Source organism: Molossus molossus, unplaced genomic scaffold, assembly GCF_014108415.1.
Source record: "Molossus molossus isolate mMolMol1 unplaced genomic scaffold, mMolMol1.p scaffold_m16_p_17, whole genome shotgun sequence".
In the NCBI taxonomy this organism is placed as follows: Eukaryota; Metazoa; Chordata; class Mammalia; order Chiroptera; family Molossidae; genus Molossus; species Molossus molossus.
Genome location: NW_023425352.1, coordinates 5,072,948 through 5,087,971, shown reverse-complemented (window position 1 = coordinate 5,087,971; position 15,024 = coordinate 5,072,948). Strand labels below are relative to the sequence as shown.

Sequence of the window (15,024 nt, the reverse complement as noted above, 5' to 3'; positions counted from 1 at the left end):
TGTTGGAGAAGACACTGAGCAGCTGGAAGTACCATCCATTGCCACTGGGGATGCACCTTGGTCCAACCACTTTGGAAAACCTTTTGTCAGTTTCTTCTAAAATGAAATACATTTACCGTATGTCGCAGAAGTTTCTCTTCTGCAGTCGTTACCCAGGAGAAAAGAAAGCATAAATCCACACAGAGACTTGTACTCAGATGTTCATAACAACTTCATTCATAATAGTCAATAACTTGAATCCACTCAACTGCCCATCGACTGCTGAAGAGATAAACAAATTCTGCTGTTTGCAGACGAATCGCAAAATAAGCCAGACACAGAAGAGATGCCATTGCTTTGAAATTTGAGAAAAGGCAAAAACTGTAGCGACAGAAAAGCAGATCATAGAATTGTAGCGTAATGCGATATTACCTGGAAAACATCACAATTTAAACCCTTAGTAGCCAGAATTTTCCAGCACGATGAAAAAGATAACTTTCCTAAACATTGCTAGTGGGATTATGTATTGGAGGCCAATTTGGTATCAAAAATCCAAAATTGTCTGCCTGAACCAGCGATTCTTCTCGGGGAATTTACACTAAGGCTATAATTAACAATCTTCCCACGAGCAAGTTAATGTGAGCAAAAACTTTAATAATTATGAAAATGTCCAAAATAGAATATTGTTCAATGAAGGATAGTGAATCCATAAAATTGAATAGATGTTGCAAACATTTCTAAAAGTGGCTCATTAATTGACTCCAAAAAAAAAAAGCCCCAATAAAATCTAAAGAGTAAATATTGTGAAGACCTCACATTTGGATCAAAATCATTGAAAAAGTAGAAATGAGTAATAAAAAATAGAAACAATGCTATCACACCATTCTTTGATAAACTTACTCCTCAGCAAGGAAGAAATTAAAACATTGCAGTTTCAAGATGTTAAAAGACAATTTGCAGAAGACCGCGTCACGGTACCGTCAGCAAAGGCCCTTAGGGTTTCCTTTTGGAACAGTTGCTGGGGTCAAGTTATTAACCAGCAAAGCAATTCGTGAATGAGTTGAGACTCCATGTTGGTGGCCGCTAGAATCAGCAACATTTTGGGGGGGACAGATCCCCCACACCCTCCTTAGTTAGGAGTTCTTGTCCTGTCCTGACATGGTAGCTGAGCTTGCTCCGGTGGCCTTTGACAAGGAGTTATTGATAACTGTGCAGCTGAGGAAGCCTTGGAAGATCGTGCTTACCCCTTGTTCCTGTTGGCTGGCTGTGACCATAGCAACCTCTTACTCCAGACCAAAGTTCAGCTACTGCAGATCTTTATGACCGTGCTCAGAGTCCAATGCTCATTGTATAACCCTCCCTATGAAGAGTGAGCTCTTATATTTTACAACAAAGTATTAGACTCCATTTCTAAATTCGGGACTCCAAATGATAAGGTCCAAAAATATTATAAAAAGATCCTTTTTTTTTTTTTCTTTTCTCCCTAGAACCCTTGTTTAGCTGGGAAAATGCCTACGACAAAGAAAACATTGATGTTCTTATCGAGTTTTTTCACAAGCTTCGGGGCGTTTGTGGTAATTTGCGCTGTTCTGGGGACCCGGGAGTGGGTCAGCAGCACCATTTCCATCAGTGATAAATCTTCGAACAGCAGCATTGTCATCACGTACGGACTCTTCCGTGGGCAGAGCACGCAAGAGCTGAGTCACGGACTTGCGGAATCAGACAAAGATTTTGAAGGTAAATGGGAAACAGCTTTGAATGGGGCTGGTGAGACTGAATTAACCGGGTAAGACTCTTGTCATCCAGTATTTGAATAGCTGCTCATACTTAACATTTCATGCTTTTCTATTAATTCAGCAAATATTTAGCGTGTACCTGATCCACAGGTAAGCACCAGAGGCCACTGATGGAACGTAAAAGCCTGTACTGAGTCCCTGGTCTTCACAGGGTTCACTCCGCTGGGAAGGGAAGATGTACGGCCGGAGAACCACCGAGTTCTGACCATTCTAACCCTTAACATTTCTGTTCTCTCTTCTTTTAGAATTTTATTTTATTTATTTATTTATTTATTTATTTGTTTATTTATTTATTTATTAATCCTCACCTGAGGATATGTTTTCCATTGATATTTAGAGAGAGTAGAAAGGAGGGAGGGAGGGAGAGAGGGAGAGAACCATCCACGTGAGAAAGACATACATTGGTCACCTCCAACACGCGCCAGGACAGGGATCAGGGATCGAACCCACACCCCTTCAGTGCACCGGCCGATGCTCCAACCACTGAGCTACACTGGCCAGGACACCCCTTATCATCTCTTGAATCTTCCCGCCTCCTGCCATCCTCAAAGCGGCTCCCCGAGTTCAGCCACCAGCTCTTTCTTGGTCTCCTCTAACAATGTCTCCTCGTCCCCTGCCTTGCTGGCTTCAGATCCGTCTTCCACAGTGTGCTTTGCTCATCTGATCACTTCCTTCCCTAACGCCCTGGAGTGACTCACTGCTGTCGCAGGATAAGTCTAGATGGTTCGAGTGGCTGGCTCTGGCCTGTCTCTGCTGTAATCGTTGATGTTGTTCACGCCCGCAGGGTCGGAATCACTGTCGCAGAGACCATGTTTAAGTGAAGCTGCCGAGTTTATCGGCAAACACACGATTAAGGAAAACTGCGTAGCGGCAATGTAGTATCCAGTAGGGACTGTGGATTTTCAGCTGGACAACCACCTCTGTCCAGGCCTCCTTTAGGGGCTGTCCAAGGGAAAGATAACGAGGAAGATGGGGTCCGATGCTTGTTCCTGTCTCTCAAGTGCGTTTCACTTACCAGTCTGGTTTCCCCTCCCTCGTTTTTGGACGTGATATTACATTTACAGTAATTTTATTAATTCTACATCTTACAGGAACTCCTACTTTTGTTTTTCTGATTTCTCACGTAATAATGCCTTACTCTCAATGAGTGGAAAATAAAAAGTCATTGAGAATCATACATTAGCTCCTTCTTTGACTTTTGAATATATACCATTCTGTTTCCTAATTATGAAAGCCACGTTGGTAAATATTTAGCACTTTAAATGAATTTCGCTTTGCACGGTGTTGCGTGTGGGTTACGGCGCAGGTGTCGTCGGGTGTTTTGCTGTCATTTCCTCCTGACTCATAAATGTGCATAGTTTCCTACCTGATACAATGTGGCATTCAGTCCCTTCCAGGTGCACAATGGAAGGACTTTGAGCCTTGGGCACTTGATCTAGTTTCCGGCTCTAGCTTATGACTGTATTAATAAAATGATGTCCTTAAATCCAGAACAACACGGTGACAGTGCCAAGTTACAAATTTGTCTTTTAGAGGTTAGCGAGAGCCCCACCGCCCTGCAGTTTCAGCAGGTTACACGCCTCCGCCGGGCCAGCCTCGGCTTCCCGGGAAACGAGGTGTCTTCGCGGCGCAGCCTCTAGAAACTGAGACCTTCAAAGGTTCGGCCACACTTTCGGTCATGTGAACAGCATGTCAAAACCAGAGAGATGGACCAGCTTCTGCATCTCCAGACTCATTTAGACGTTTAAAAATAAGAGCTAACACTCTGTGAAGTTTCTGATTTTCATAGCGTCTGTTTGGAAGCAGTGGATCCAATCTGGGACAAGCGGCTTACTGGGAGCCCTGCCCATCTGCACGCTGGGAGGGGGCTCGACGCCGGGCTCCAGCCCCTGCGTGGGACCAGAGCTCTGTGGTGCCGAGCAGCGGGACAGCGTGGTCAAGGACCACCCTGGAGGAGGCAGGACCAAGCAGACACCCGCTGCTGCAAGGAGGCGGGGCACTCGAACCGGTTTTGCCTGGCTCCCTCCTTTTATTCTTTGCTCCCCACACTGCAGCCTCCTGGAGTCGCTGTCAGTCTCCAGGAGCTGCAGGAGAGAAGCCACCCAGTCAGCAAAGGTGGCGCACAGCTACTCAGCTGATATCGGGCCCCAGGGGCATCCCTGATGGGCATTTTAGTGACCATTAAACATGGACCCAGTTCCCTGGAGAAGATGGGAAAAGACATGTGACTAGCATATGTCTCGTGGTGTCTGGCTGCTGCCGCCCCGGGGTTGCTCCCTGGACTGCGGACCTTCAGCGTCACAGAGAGACATGACCGCTCTCCCGCTGCTGTCTCGTGACCACACGGGGCTTAGTTCAAGTCAGAAACCAGTCATGGGCCGCACAGTAAACATCTGCATAAATGCCGCTCTCCGGCTCTGCAGGGACCGATTGACTTTTCCGGTTGAGAAGTTAACCGTGTCGGCGTGGCAGGAGGAGGTCACACTGACAGTCTCCAAAGAGTGATGCATATTGCAAAGCTCAGTTCTATTTCTGCACGGGATATACCACCCTGTGCCAATGTGGGCTGTACCACCCTGTGCCACCGTGGGCTGTGGATTTCGACATGGAAAAGCAGAGTGAAGTGACCATGGCTGATTTCAAAGCATCAGATAAATTCAGGCAACAATTGGTAACTGACCGGGAAAATAACGGGTCAGGCTGACCGGGAGATCTACTAGCCTCATCTACAGGCATCCGGTTACCCTACACCCAATGGAAAGCGACAGGCCCTCGGTGTCCACCAGCAAGCATGCTGCCTTGGCTACTCCGAAAGTTCTGGATATTTAGTTTCAGTTCAGAAACACCTCCCTGAGCAGCTGCTCTGTGAATGAGGAGCTTGCACACTGAGAAGAAGCATGCACACCCCTGGCCTTAGTGGACTCGCCATCTATTCTTTCTAGAGAAAGACGTCACATCAGTGTCGGTGACCATGAAGCGAGGAGTCCACCCCAACCTGGCTCCCCCCGCCCACCAGTCTCTTCTCCACCTGCCTGTTTGTCCTCAGGGAGCTCAGTTGTGTACTATCATCCCAAGCCAAAAACAATTCAGAAAGAGAATCTGCCACAAAAGTCATTTAACTGCCAGCAGGACAGTGGGGTTTTCCTGCAGAATTTACAAGAAGCCCCATCTCCTACATCTGCCCTGTTTCCAGGGAGGAGCACCGGAATGGCCACACAGGGGGTGGAGCTTGTCGGGACAGAGAAGTGACCACTGTGCTCTTCTCCCCAAGAGAACCCTGGTAAATTCCCAAGAGGTTGGGACACCCCACGCTCTGGGATCTGTGGTCTTACCGAGCTCCTCCAAGGCTACGCTGTGGTCCACGGATTGAGAAGCCCACCAGGTCCTGCTCCTTGGGGACCGGGTGCTGGAGGAGGGGTAGAGGCAGTTCCCACCCACCCACACCACCACCGCCTCTCGCTCAGTTCCCGAGGGCAGAGGTGGAAGGCCCGGTGGCCGGTGGTTCCCGAGGGTGAAATCCCCGTGCACTGGGAGCCCAGATGTCCAGACAACCCCATTTCTGTACACTGCCCCCCACCCAGCTGTGCAGTCCTGGCCTCTCTCCCGGGGCTGCCAAAATCCAGGCAATGAGTTCCCACTGTGAGGTGGTTTTACTGATCCGAAGCTTGACCCCCAAAAGGAAGAGAAGGAACGGCACGTATTTGCTGATTCCGTTGGCGGACTGTTCTCTCATCCTTGCTAAGTTCCTCTGAGCTCCCAGCTCTCGTCTGGGCTCTGAGGCCGGACGGGAGGGACACACAGCTGTCACATCTTCATGGCAGTGAATCAGAGTCTACAATATAAAGTTCAAGGGTGGCAGTTAAAATGAAGATGAATTGTCACACGGACACATAGGGCGGTATGAGTCACCAGGCTCCAAGTTGACTCCCTTGGGAAAACTCGTGTCTATGGGTCTTACCAACAGTCAGAAGCAGAGCTCACCCCAATGGTCACTTTCTCATTTAATCGGAAAAAGTGGACTAGTCGCCTCTCCGGAATGAACACCCACCTAGAGCTTACAATAGTGTACAAAGCAGAGCGAGTCTCCGGGGAGCCTGGGGTGCAGGACATTTTCCATCCTGAAGTTCATGTTTTCTAGTTCAGTATCCACATATGTCTTCTTGGCGAAGGACAGCTCCTTCGGTCCCCAAGCAAATGCCTGGTGCCCCAGGAAAAACTGGGCCACTGCGGACCCGGAAGCTGCCGAGACACCTGCAGCCTCCCCCCTCTGTCCTGCTGCTTTCGTTCCAACCGGCTGGTGTCACCTTCCACTCGATTCCAAACAGTTGTGTGCTGACTTAGAACACTGGGATCCCCCAGACACTGCAGGTCCTCGTGAGCCAGTCCGAGAGGCAGGCGCCCCTCGGGCCCGACCCATCCCCACCTGGGCAATAGGTGGTGACAGGCAGGACTGTGTTTTTGCTGAACCAATGATACCTAACAGGGAGGGCTGTGCAGAGGATGTCACTGTCGTGGGTCATTGACGGAAACAGAATTGGCGCAGGCCTGCCAGCTGCCTGTGGCCCGGACCCAGGGGAGTTGAACTGGGCTCCCAGGCAGCTGTCACTGGAGAAGCAAAGGCTCCGGCCCCAAGGTGTGGAGTCACCCTCCCAAGGTGAGAGCTGAGGGTTCCCCTTGGTCCTCTCTCGTCTCCCCTGGGGTTTTAAGGGCTGTGCGGCTGAGTTCACCAGAAGCCATAGCCATGTGTCCTTTCTTTCCTGCCTCTGTCTGTCTGTCTGTCTGTCTGTCTGTCTCTCTCTCTCTCTCTCTCTCTCTCTCTCTCTCTCTGCCTCGCCCTCCTCACTTCCCAGGGCCCTGTGTGCCCTCTGGCTGCTGTTCCCAGCCCCTCCCCGCCCTCCCTGCTCTATCTAGGGACACTAGCTCTTGACCATCAGGATGACATCTTCCTACAGGAGAGTCCTTACCATCGAAGGGGGAGGTGTGGTTAGAAACAGGAGGACCACAGAGCAGGATCTGTGGCCAAGGGCTGGGACACCCGGGCTTCGTCAGACAGAAATGTGCGGCCATGTCTGGAGCTCCTCTGCATCTGAGAAATACGCAAATTTTATAAAACGTCCTTAGAACGCCGAGGAATTTCGCTCAGAAGGAAATCTGATGGTGCACACAAGGGCCGCCTTCCTCATTTGAGCCGCGTGGGTTTGGGTCCTGTCTTTCTCCGGGGAAGTCGGGTTGGGGAGGGCGGCTGTCCCCTCAGTTGGCACAGAAGTCACTTCCATCTCATCAGGGCCAGCCTTCGGCTCCCCCTGCCTGGTGACCTCTGTTAGCTCCTCCACTTCTGACCTTCTCTGGAAGGGCCACCCCTGGCCCTCTGGGCCACCCCAGGAATCTCGGGTTATCAGATCCTCGCTGGCACGGGTTTTCGGGGTGACCCGCCCTGCACATGCCTCCAGGTGGAAGCAGTCAGTACTCCGATGAATCTGTGGGAACGCCCCGGGCCAGAGCCTGAGGCCGGAGCTACTAAGGAAGGTTGGCCGCCTGCAGCAGCGCATGAAGGGGGGCACACGCTTTCGGGGGCTCTGGAGCTGGGATGGGTCCCACAGTCCGAAGCACTGCGGCTCCACTCTCCAGCCCGTGGTTCTCCCCCTTCCTGATGCCGCGACCCTGTAACGCAGGTCCTCATGCTGTGTGTGGGCGAGTCTGCACGTGGGCGGACCCGCCTGGGACGGTGTCCCGGTTCCTGCGACCACTGAAGCACGTGTTTTCCCATGGTCTTAGGCGACCCCTGTGAAAGGGTCGTTCAACCCCCAAAGGGTGGCGTCCCACATGCTGAGAACCAAGAACCGCTGCTCTAGCCTGAGGTCCAAGGACCAGCCTGGAGGGAAATGCAAGGGAGGCCCAGGTCCTGCTCCTTCCTGTCCGGCAGGCCCGAGAGGTGCCACCGGCCGTCCCTGACCCAAGCACCTACCCGGACAGAAGGGGAGGAAGGCTGGACTGTGCAGGGTGGCCTCCAGCCCAGACCTGGTATTTCTATTTTGCTCTCCATACTTACCCAACTTTCTTTCAGTTCTAGGGAAGTTGGACGACTCTACCCCTAAGACTCTGCATTTGGTGGTTATCCTGTTCCTGGTCCTCAGCTTGTCCACTTCGCTGCTGAGTTCCGGGTTCACCCTCTACAACAGCATCAGCAACCCCTATCAGACGTTCCTGGGGCCCGTGGGGGTGTACACCTGGAACGGGCTCAGCGGTGAGTGCTGCCCCGGGACCACACTCTGCTCCGGAGCACGTCCTCTGCCCGTGTCTGCTCCCCCTCACGCACCTCACAGTGGGGCCATGCAAACAGGGGGGCCTGCTGGGGCTGGGCTGGGGCTGGGCTGGGGCTGGGGCTGGGGCTGGGGCTGGGGGCTGGGGCTGGGGGCTGGGGCTGGGGCTGGGGGCTGGGGCTGGGGCTGGGGCTGGGGGCTGGGGCTGAGGCTGGGGCTTGGGGCTGGGGCTGGGGCTGGGGCTGAGGCTGGGGCTGGGGCTGGGGCTGGGGCTGGGGGCTGGGGCTGAGGCTGGGGCTGGGGGCTGAGGGTGGGGCTGGGGCTGGGGCTGGGGCTGGGGCTGGGGCTGGGGCTGGGGCTGGGGGCTGAGGCTGGGGCTGGGGCTGGGGGCTGGGGCTGGGGGCTGGGGCTGGGGCTGGGGCTGGGGCTGGGGCTGGGGCTGGGCTGGGGCTGGGGGCTGGGGGCTGAGGGGATGGGGCTGGGCTGGTGGCTGGGGCTGAGGAGGGGCTGGGCTGGGGCTGGGGCTGGGGGCTGGGGCTGAGGGCTGGGGCTGGGCTGGGGCTGGGGCTGGGGCTGGGGCTGGGGCTGGGGCTGGGGCTGGGGGCTGGGGCTGGGGCTGAGGCTGGGGCTGAGGCTGGGGCTGGGGCTGGGGCTGGGGCTGAGGCTGGGGCTGGGGCTGGGGCTGGGGGCTGGGGGCTGAGGCTGGGGGCTCGGGGCTGGGGGTAGTCTTTGCATATTTTCAGCATTTATTAAGCATCTCTGGAAATAAGAGTCTGTATTAAATGCATTGGTGGGAGGCCAGGAGAGGGGTGAGGAGGGTGTGTTTGGTGTCAAGATACATGATACGCACCAGGCTTTGCTCTTGCATATCTAACGTGTGGGGTTAAACAAGTCACACCCACATCATTCAACATTTACTGGGCTCCTACTGTGTGTTTAACTCCAAATCAGGCTCCGTGTGATGTGCAGAAGGACACACACACACACAGATACATGCACACACACATACGCATGCATACTCATTCACACACATGCACACATACATGCACACTCATTCACACACACGTGCACACACACATACTTATATACTTCTCATCTTCATATAACAACAGTTCACTTGGGCTAAAATGTAACACGTCTGCATGAATGTGCTACAGAGAACCACAAAGGAGGTCATTTAGGAGAAGCTGGTGCCAACGCCCTTCTTGTAGGCGACTTGCGAGCCCAGGGTGCTGCTCTGTGGTTGTGGGTTATTGTATGTTTGTTATGCAAGATGTTGGGGTGGGGGCTGTTGCCCAGCTGGGAAGTGGATCCCTGAGGCACAGTAGGTTTGCCTCTCACTGTGGCTTCGCAGGGCTCTGTGGCCACCGCCTGTGCCCGGAGACACGGTCGGGGGGGCCTCTGCCCCTGGTAGGCAGTCCAGCTTCTGCTCTCCCTCCCTCCACCACGGAAGCTGGGTCCTGAGAAGGGACCGGAAGAGGCCGGTCTGCTAACATGTCAGTTCCAGGTGGTACATTTCCACACCGGCCAGAGCCTTCCGGCACAGGAGGGGACTGCAGCAGGAAGGTGTCAGGAAGCCTCAGAGAAGGTGCGCTGGCAGCCCCCCATCCTCCGTGCAGGGGGCTGGCAGAGGGCTCACTCCCGTGCCGCGGCTGGGACAGCGCCCTGTGTGCTGGAGGCCGTGCTCCGGGTGGAGGGGCTCTGACCCAGCACTGGCTGATTCGAGTCCTGTAAATACCTCCACTGTGGCTTTCCAGGCTAATAGTTGAGGGCATCTGTGATCGGCCCTACCACAGCCTGGACACGAGAGTGAGCCACGCAACTCATGGGTCAAACAGGGACGTTTTCAAAAGATAAGCATTAACCTGGGACCCCGGGTGGAGCTGGGACCCCGGGTGGAGCTGGGACCGTCGCCGACAAAGCAGCATGGGTGGCCACATGGCGTACTCACACCCCGGCGGGCCCAGCCCATTCACACATGACCAGCCCACCCCTTTCTTTCTGTGCTTTTAGTGCCTGGTGGAAAAACAAACAAGCCCCAAATTCAGTGCGTGTCCACCGTGTGCAGGCAGAAGGGCCCTGCACAGCGAGTTGTCCTGCTGCCCAGGCTCACAGTGGAGCTGCAGCCAAGGCTGGGGACTTGGTCACAGGCTCACACATCCTCACCCAAGTGCCAGGGTTTCCAAGGTATTTCTATGATTATCCTTGACCTCAGCCAACCAAACCAAAGACAAGACTCGTTGGCACTCATTGCCAGGGTGAGAAATGGATTATTTTAATGTTTGCTCATGGGATTCCGAAGTCAAGGGAAGCAGGGGCTTCAGGTACAGCTTGATCAGGGTTTCAGCTCACATCATGGGAACCTGTTTCCCTCCAACGTGCTGTCTCTAGCTATCCCCAGAGTCTCTCTGTCTCTAAGCAGCCTGGCTGGTCCTCCTAAAGGTAACGTGGCTGCCAGCCATTCTCTGCTCGCTCCTCATCGAAACAACCCCCGGAGAAAAGACTCCTTTTCCCCCAATCTGACTCTCACTGAAAGAGCCCAGTCCCTACCCCTGAGCCAGCACCATGGCCTGCAGGGTTGAATCTGGGGACTGACCCATCAGCTGGAGGAGCAACCTGTTCACCTCGGGCTGGGCTGGATTCCGAGGGAAAATCGGGTGGTGGCAGAGGGAGGACCTGATGCAGGTCTACAGCCCTAGGTTCAAAGCCCAGCCCTCCTGCCAGCAGAGGGAGCCCTGCTCTCCCAAGGCCGCTTCTCCCTCCGCAGCTGAGTCTAAGCCGACTGCCCGCGGCAAGGGGCTCGATGCCTGTTTGTGGGGGGCACGTGGAGAAGGAGGCCTGCAGATTGTTGCTCCTTCCCCACCTACTTCTCCCAACAAAGACTCGCTTGACGGGAGAATCAGGCCGCATTCCTCTCCCGGCCCGGGCAGGTCCTAGCACAGACAGGCTGCTGGTGGGCGGAACACAACGTGAGGGTTGATGCGCAAGAGGAGGCGGCTCGGACCGGCCTGAGGCCCAGGGAGATCTCGGGCTTGAGTCTGGCCCCGAGCCTGCAGCCTCCGGACCCAGCCTGGGATGAGCCAGACTCTCCCGAGAGCCTCTGGGGCTCCCTGTTTCCTCCCCCTGGGCCTCCAGGCTTGGAGAACTCGGTGGAATCTCTGTTTACCATGCTCCACTCGCAGAGGGTTTGTGCCCAAGGAGGCCTTGGGGCTTGTGGCCTGGGGGCAGAGGTGGCCCGCCCACAGGGAATGGCAGGGGAGGAGCTGGGTTTGGCCCAGGGAGGGAGAGAAAGTGGGTTTTCTTCCACTGCTTTTGAAAGAACAGAGCGGCTCTGCTTCCAGGAAAAGCACAGTCACCCCACCCCCACGCCTGTGCCCTCTGACCCAGCCTGCCCTTTGCACCACGCCAGCCTGGGGGGCCCCACCCGACCGCAGGGACACAATGGTGGGGGCTGAGAGAAGGTCGGAGCCGGAGAGAACCGTCCACTTGTTCCTCAGCGGGCCCGGGACCCCACGAGCGTGAGTGAGCACTGTGGCAGCTCACAGGGCAGGATGGGGACAGCGGGGTGGCAGCCACATCCTGAGCCTTCTGTCCCAGACGCCGGAGAGGCAGGCGGCGAGCTGTCTGCTTGCACCAGGGCTCAGGTCAGCCGCTTCCGCCACGGTCCCCAGAAACCACTTCAGAGGACAGCGCCCTGACCCTGTGTGCAGGGCCCCTCGGTGACTAAGCCTTTACAGGGGACTTCACAGGGCCCTAATGAAGGACCCCGAAGGGCGTCAGAGGAGGGCCTCGTGTGTGCAAACTGGGAAGACGTGAACCCACACCCCGAGGACGAGGCTGTGCCCCAAGCGCTGTCCCCACACAAAGCCTATAATTAGGCCTGTCTGGAAGGTTCTCTGAGTGTCGGTTCCAGCCAGGACATTGCTGCCAAAATGTCCGTCTAGTTCTGCGTGAATGTCAGCAGGGGCAGACTCATGTGGTGTGTGTCTCAAAGGACTTCTGTCTGGGGTGCTCCGCGTGGCCACCTGGCACCGTCAGGCCCGACTCGGAGAGACGGACAGTCCCTCCTCCTGACCGGCTGACTGCAACCCCATCCTGTGTGGTCCCCCTTTAAAGGCCACAGTCACAGCGCCCAGCATGTCCCCAGCCATGCCACCTTCTCCACGGTCGGTTTTAGACTCATTCTGTCCCACCAGGAAGAAGCCCGGTGCCCTCCAGCTGCCCCCCTGCCCCTGCCCACCCCCAACCGAGGACCCCTGAGTCCCCCTTCCGCCTCCAGCTTCTTCCCTTCGGAAAGGGAGGGGCGGGTTCAGAGCCACCTGCTCTGACTACAGTGACTTTCCAAGGTCGGCACTGAGGAAGGTCTCTGGTAGGGGCATCATGAAGGATTTAAAAAGGGAAGATAGAAACTTTAAAAATTCTCTTCTCAAAGGCGTCTCTAAGGAGACCCTTCCTGGCCGAACTGCCGAGTAAAATCCCAGCTCCTCCGCTGGCGCCCGGGGCTCTCCAGGGTGGTCTCGCCGGCTGTGCCCAGAGCTCAGGGCCCTCGGGACAGCACCCCGTCAGCCGGGCTGGTCCCTCACACGCGACGCACTGAGCTCCGTCTGGGCTGCCCCTTCTCTCTGACCTGCTCTGTCCGTCCTCCGCGGGGTCTGGTCTTTTTCTTCCCGCAGTTCTCTCTGGAAGGGGGACAGTCTCCCCCCTCGGCACGCCCAGGAAGGGCTGTGTGATATGTTAGCTGCTCAGCGACCTGCTGACATCGTCTGAGCCTGAATGGCCGCTCTTGGTCCCACACCGCCCTGCACACACTTCAGTGTTTCGTGCCAGCCCCCAGCTTGCACACTCGTGTTCATCTGACTTTCACCTTCATGCCTAAGAGTGGGAACTCCAGGGTCGAGTCAGTGCATGCCCACAGAGCACGTGTTCCATAAAGGCAGAAAGTGACAGTCAACAATGTATCAGCGAGTCACTTACGAAACCCCCTCTTTTCCCAGCATCCTTCACTTTCCTGACCATGACCCTGTTCGTGGGGAACGTCCAATCCAATCACCTCTCCGAAGCCCTGGCCCGGACGCTGTACTCACATTATCCATCAGCCACGCACAGAGGGACCACCCACACTTACCGGTTCTCATTCTGGCTCATGCTGCTCGTCATTCTTCTGAACATTGTCACCGTGGTCATCATCATTTTCTACCAGAAGGCCAGATACAAGCAGAAGCAGGAGCAGAGGAAGCCGGTGGAGTACGCGCCGCGGGACGGGATCTTGTTCTGAACCGTCTCCCGGCTGCTGTCGCTAGGTCCACCCCGCTGGGCGCCAGTCCCGGGGCAGCCACTGGTTCTCCGTCTGGGCGCTCACAGGGTCCAGGGCAGCCCGGTCGCTGTGTCTGTGCGGCCGTTTCGTATCTCAGACACTCCGTCCTGCACCCGTGACGCCCCCCTGAAGGGGCCCTTCCCACGAGGGTTAAGGCGGAAGGAGCGCTCCCCTGCCGTGCGGTGGTCAGAATGGGAGGATGGCTTCAAGCCTACGGACCCTCCCGACCCGTGTCCCTGTCTGCAACAATAAAGGTTTGTGTTACACACCTGTCCTTCGAGTAACTCAGAGCACGTTTGCACCTGTGATCTCGTTCTGCGGGGGAGGGGCCGGGCACTTTCATTCCAGTCTATGAATGAAGACTTCCAAGCACAGAGGGGTTCGGAACCTGTCTTTGCGGGACCATGTGTTGGAGGCAGAAGGCGAGACTTTGGGGCGAATGGCCCGGCCCCCTGGACCCTGACATAAACCCAGTGGTGGGCAGAAGTACTGCTACTCATTTGGGGGGTTCCAAGGTGGGTTTTCATAAAGAAGAGATTAGAAAATGAAAAGATAGAGGAAAGATAAAAACCACTACCCGACAGCCTAAAAGAGGCTAAATATATTTTTTGGTTTCAACGATTGTGGTAAATTCAGTAGAAATAGAAGTGTAACACTGTGACGTTCTAGCCACGCCCCCTCCCCATCAGCCAAGCCCCTGCTGAGTTTCGGTGGCGTGGTCCCGCCCACCGGCAGCCGCCAGCACCACCAGAGGCGGAGGAGGACAGGGTTCAGGGCTTGCAAGTCGTCTGAGTCCGGAAGCCTCTGCTGTCCTCTGCGAGACGGGGTGACAGTGGCAGTGCCGTTCTCAGGTTCATGAGCATGAACCACGCCCAGGTGTGTCTGGAGCTGCTGGCCCTCCGTCACTGTGAGTGTAAAGGTGAGAGGGTGGCCTCGCGCTCGGCCACTGCAGGTCACATTCCTTCTTTACTCTTGTGCACGAGCAACTAACAAACCAGTTAAGGCCGGAAGGTTCATACACCTGCCTGAGCACCCGGCAAGTGGCACAGCCGGGTCCTGGGCTCCTGTTCCTTTTACCAACATCTGACTCTGGTGCACAGATATTTGCTTGTATCGGGCTGATGGCACAGGCTGGGGTGGGGCACAGGGACCCAAGGACGAAAGGTCTCCTACTGCCTGGGCCCCTCTCTCGCAGCTGTGGGTCTCACGGGGCGTCTCATTCACTCAGAGTCAAGGAGCGGCTGGCACGGTCGGGGCACCCAGTCTGTTTCAAACAAGCCTCAGCGGGCTTGGGGCCGACCTGAGCTGGAGAGGGTGGGGCCTCCCGGGACGAGCCTCCCACACACAGCCAGAGGAGGCAGGGGTCCTGTGAGGCTGGAGGAGGCGGGGTCACTGGCCTATTGCAGCTGCGCTCAGGGAGGCACTGAGGTGTGTGGGAGTCTGTGCCACCCCAGTGCCCGAGCAGGACCACGCGGACGCTGCTCCCGCGCCCTCCTGCTGCCGGCTCTCAGGCCACCCAGACTCCGAGAAGTAACGACCGACAGCTTCAGTGAGAATTTCTGACACTGTCCTAGTTGTCAGAGTAGCGTTATTTGAGACAGGCTTCATTCAGACCATGAAAATGTCATTTTCAACAACTTGAACTGTTTCATGAAAAAGAAAGATTTAGCACGGC

General features: G+C 55.7%; 1 protein-coding gene across 1 annotated transcript; it reads left to right on the top strand.

The window, feature by feature from the left end:
* The first annotated feature begins 1,487 nt into the window (after nt 1–1,487).
* CLRN3 (clarin 3) lies at nt 1,488–13,310 on the top strand. The gene is made up of 3 exons (XM_036266030.1): nt 1,488–1,716; nt 7,840–8,019; nt 13,030–13,310. Exons 1-3 carry the CDS (start codon nt 1,488–1,490, stop codon nt 13,308–13,310), a joined length of 690 nt encoding a protein of 229 aa, XP_036121923.1.
* Nucleotides 13,311–15,024: the final 1,714 nt, after the last annotated feature.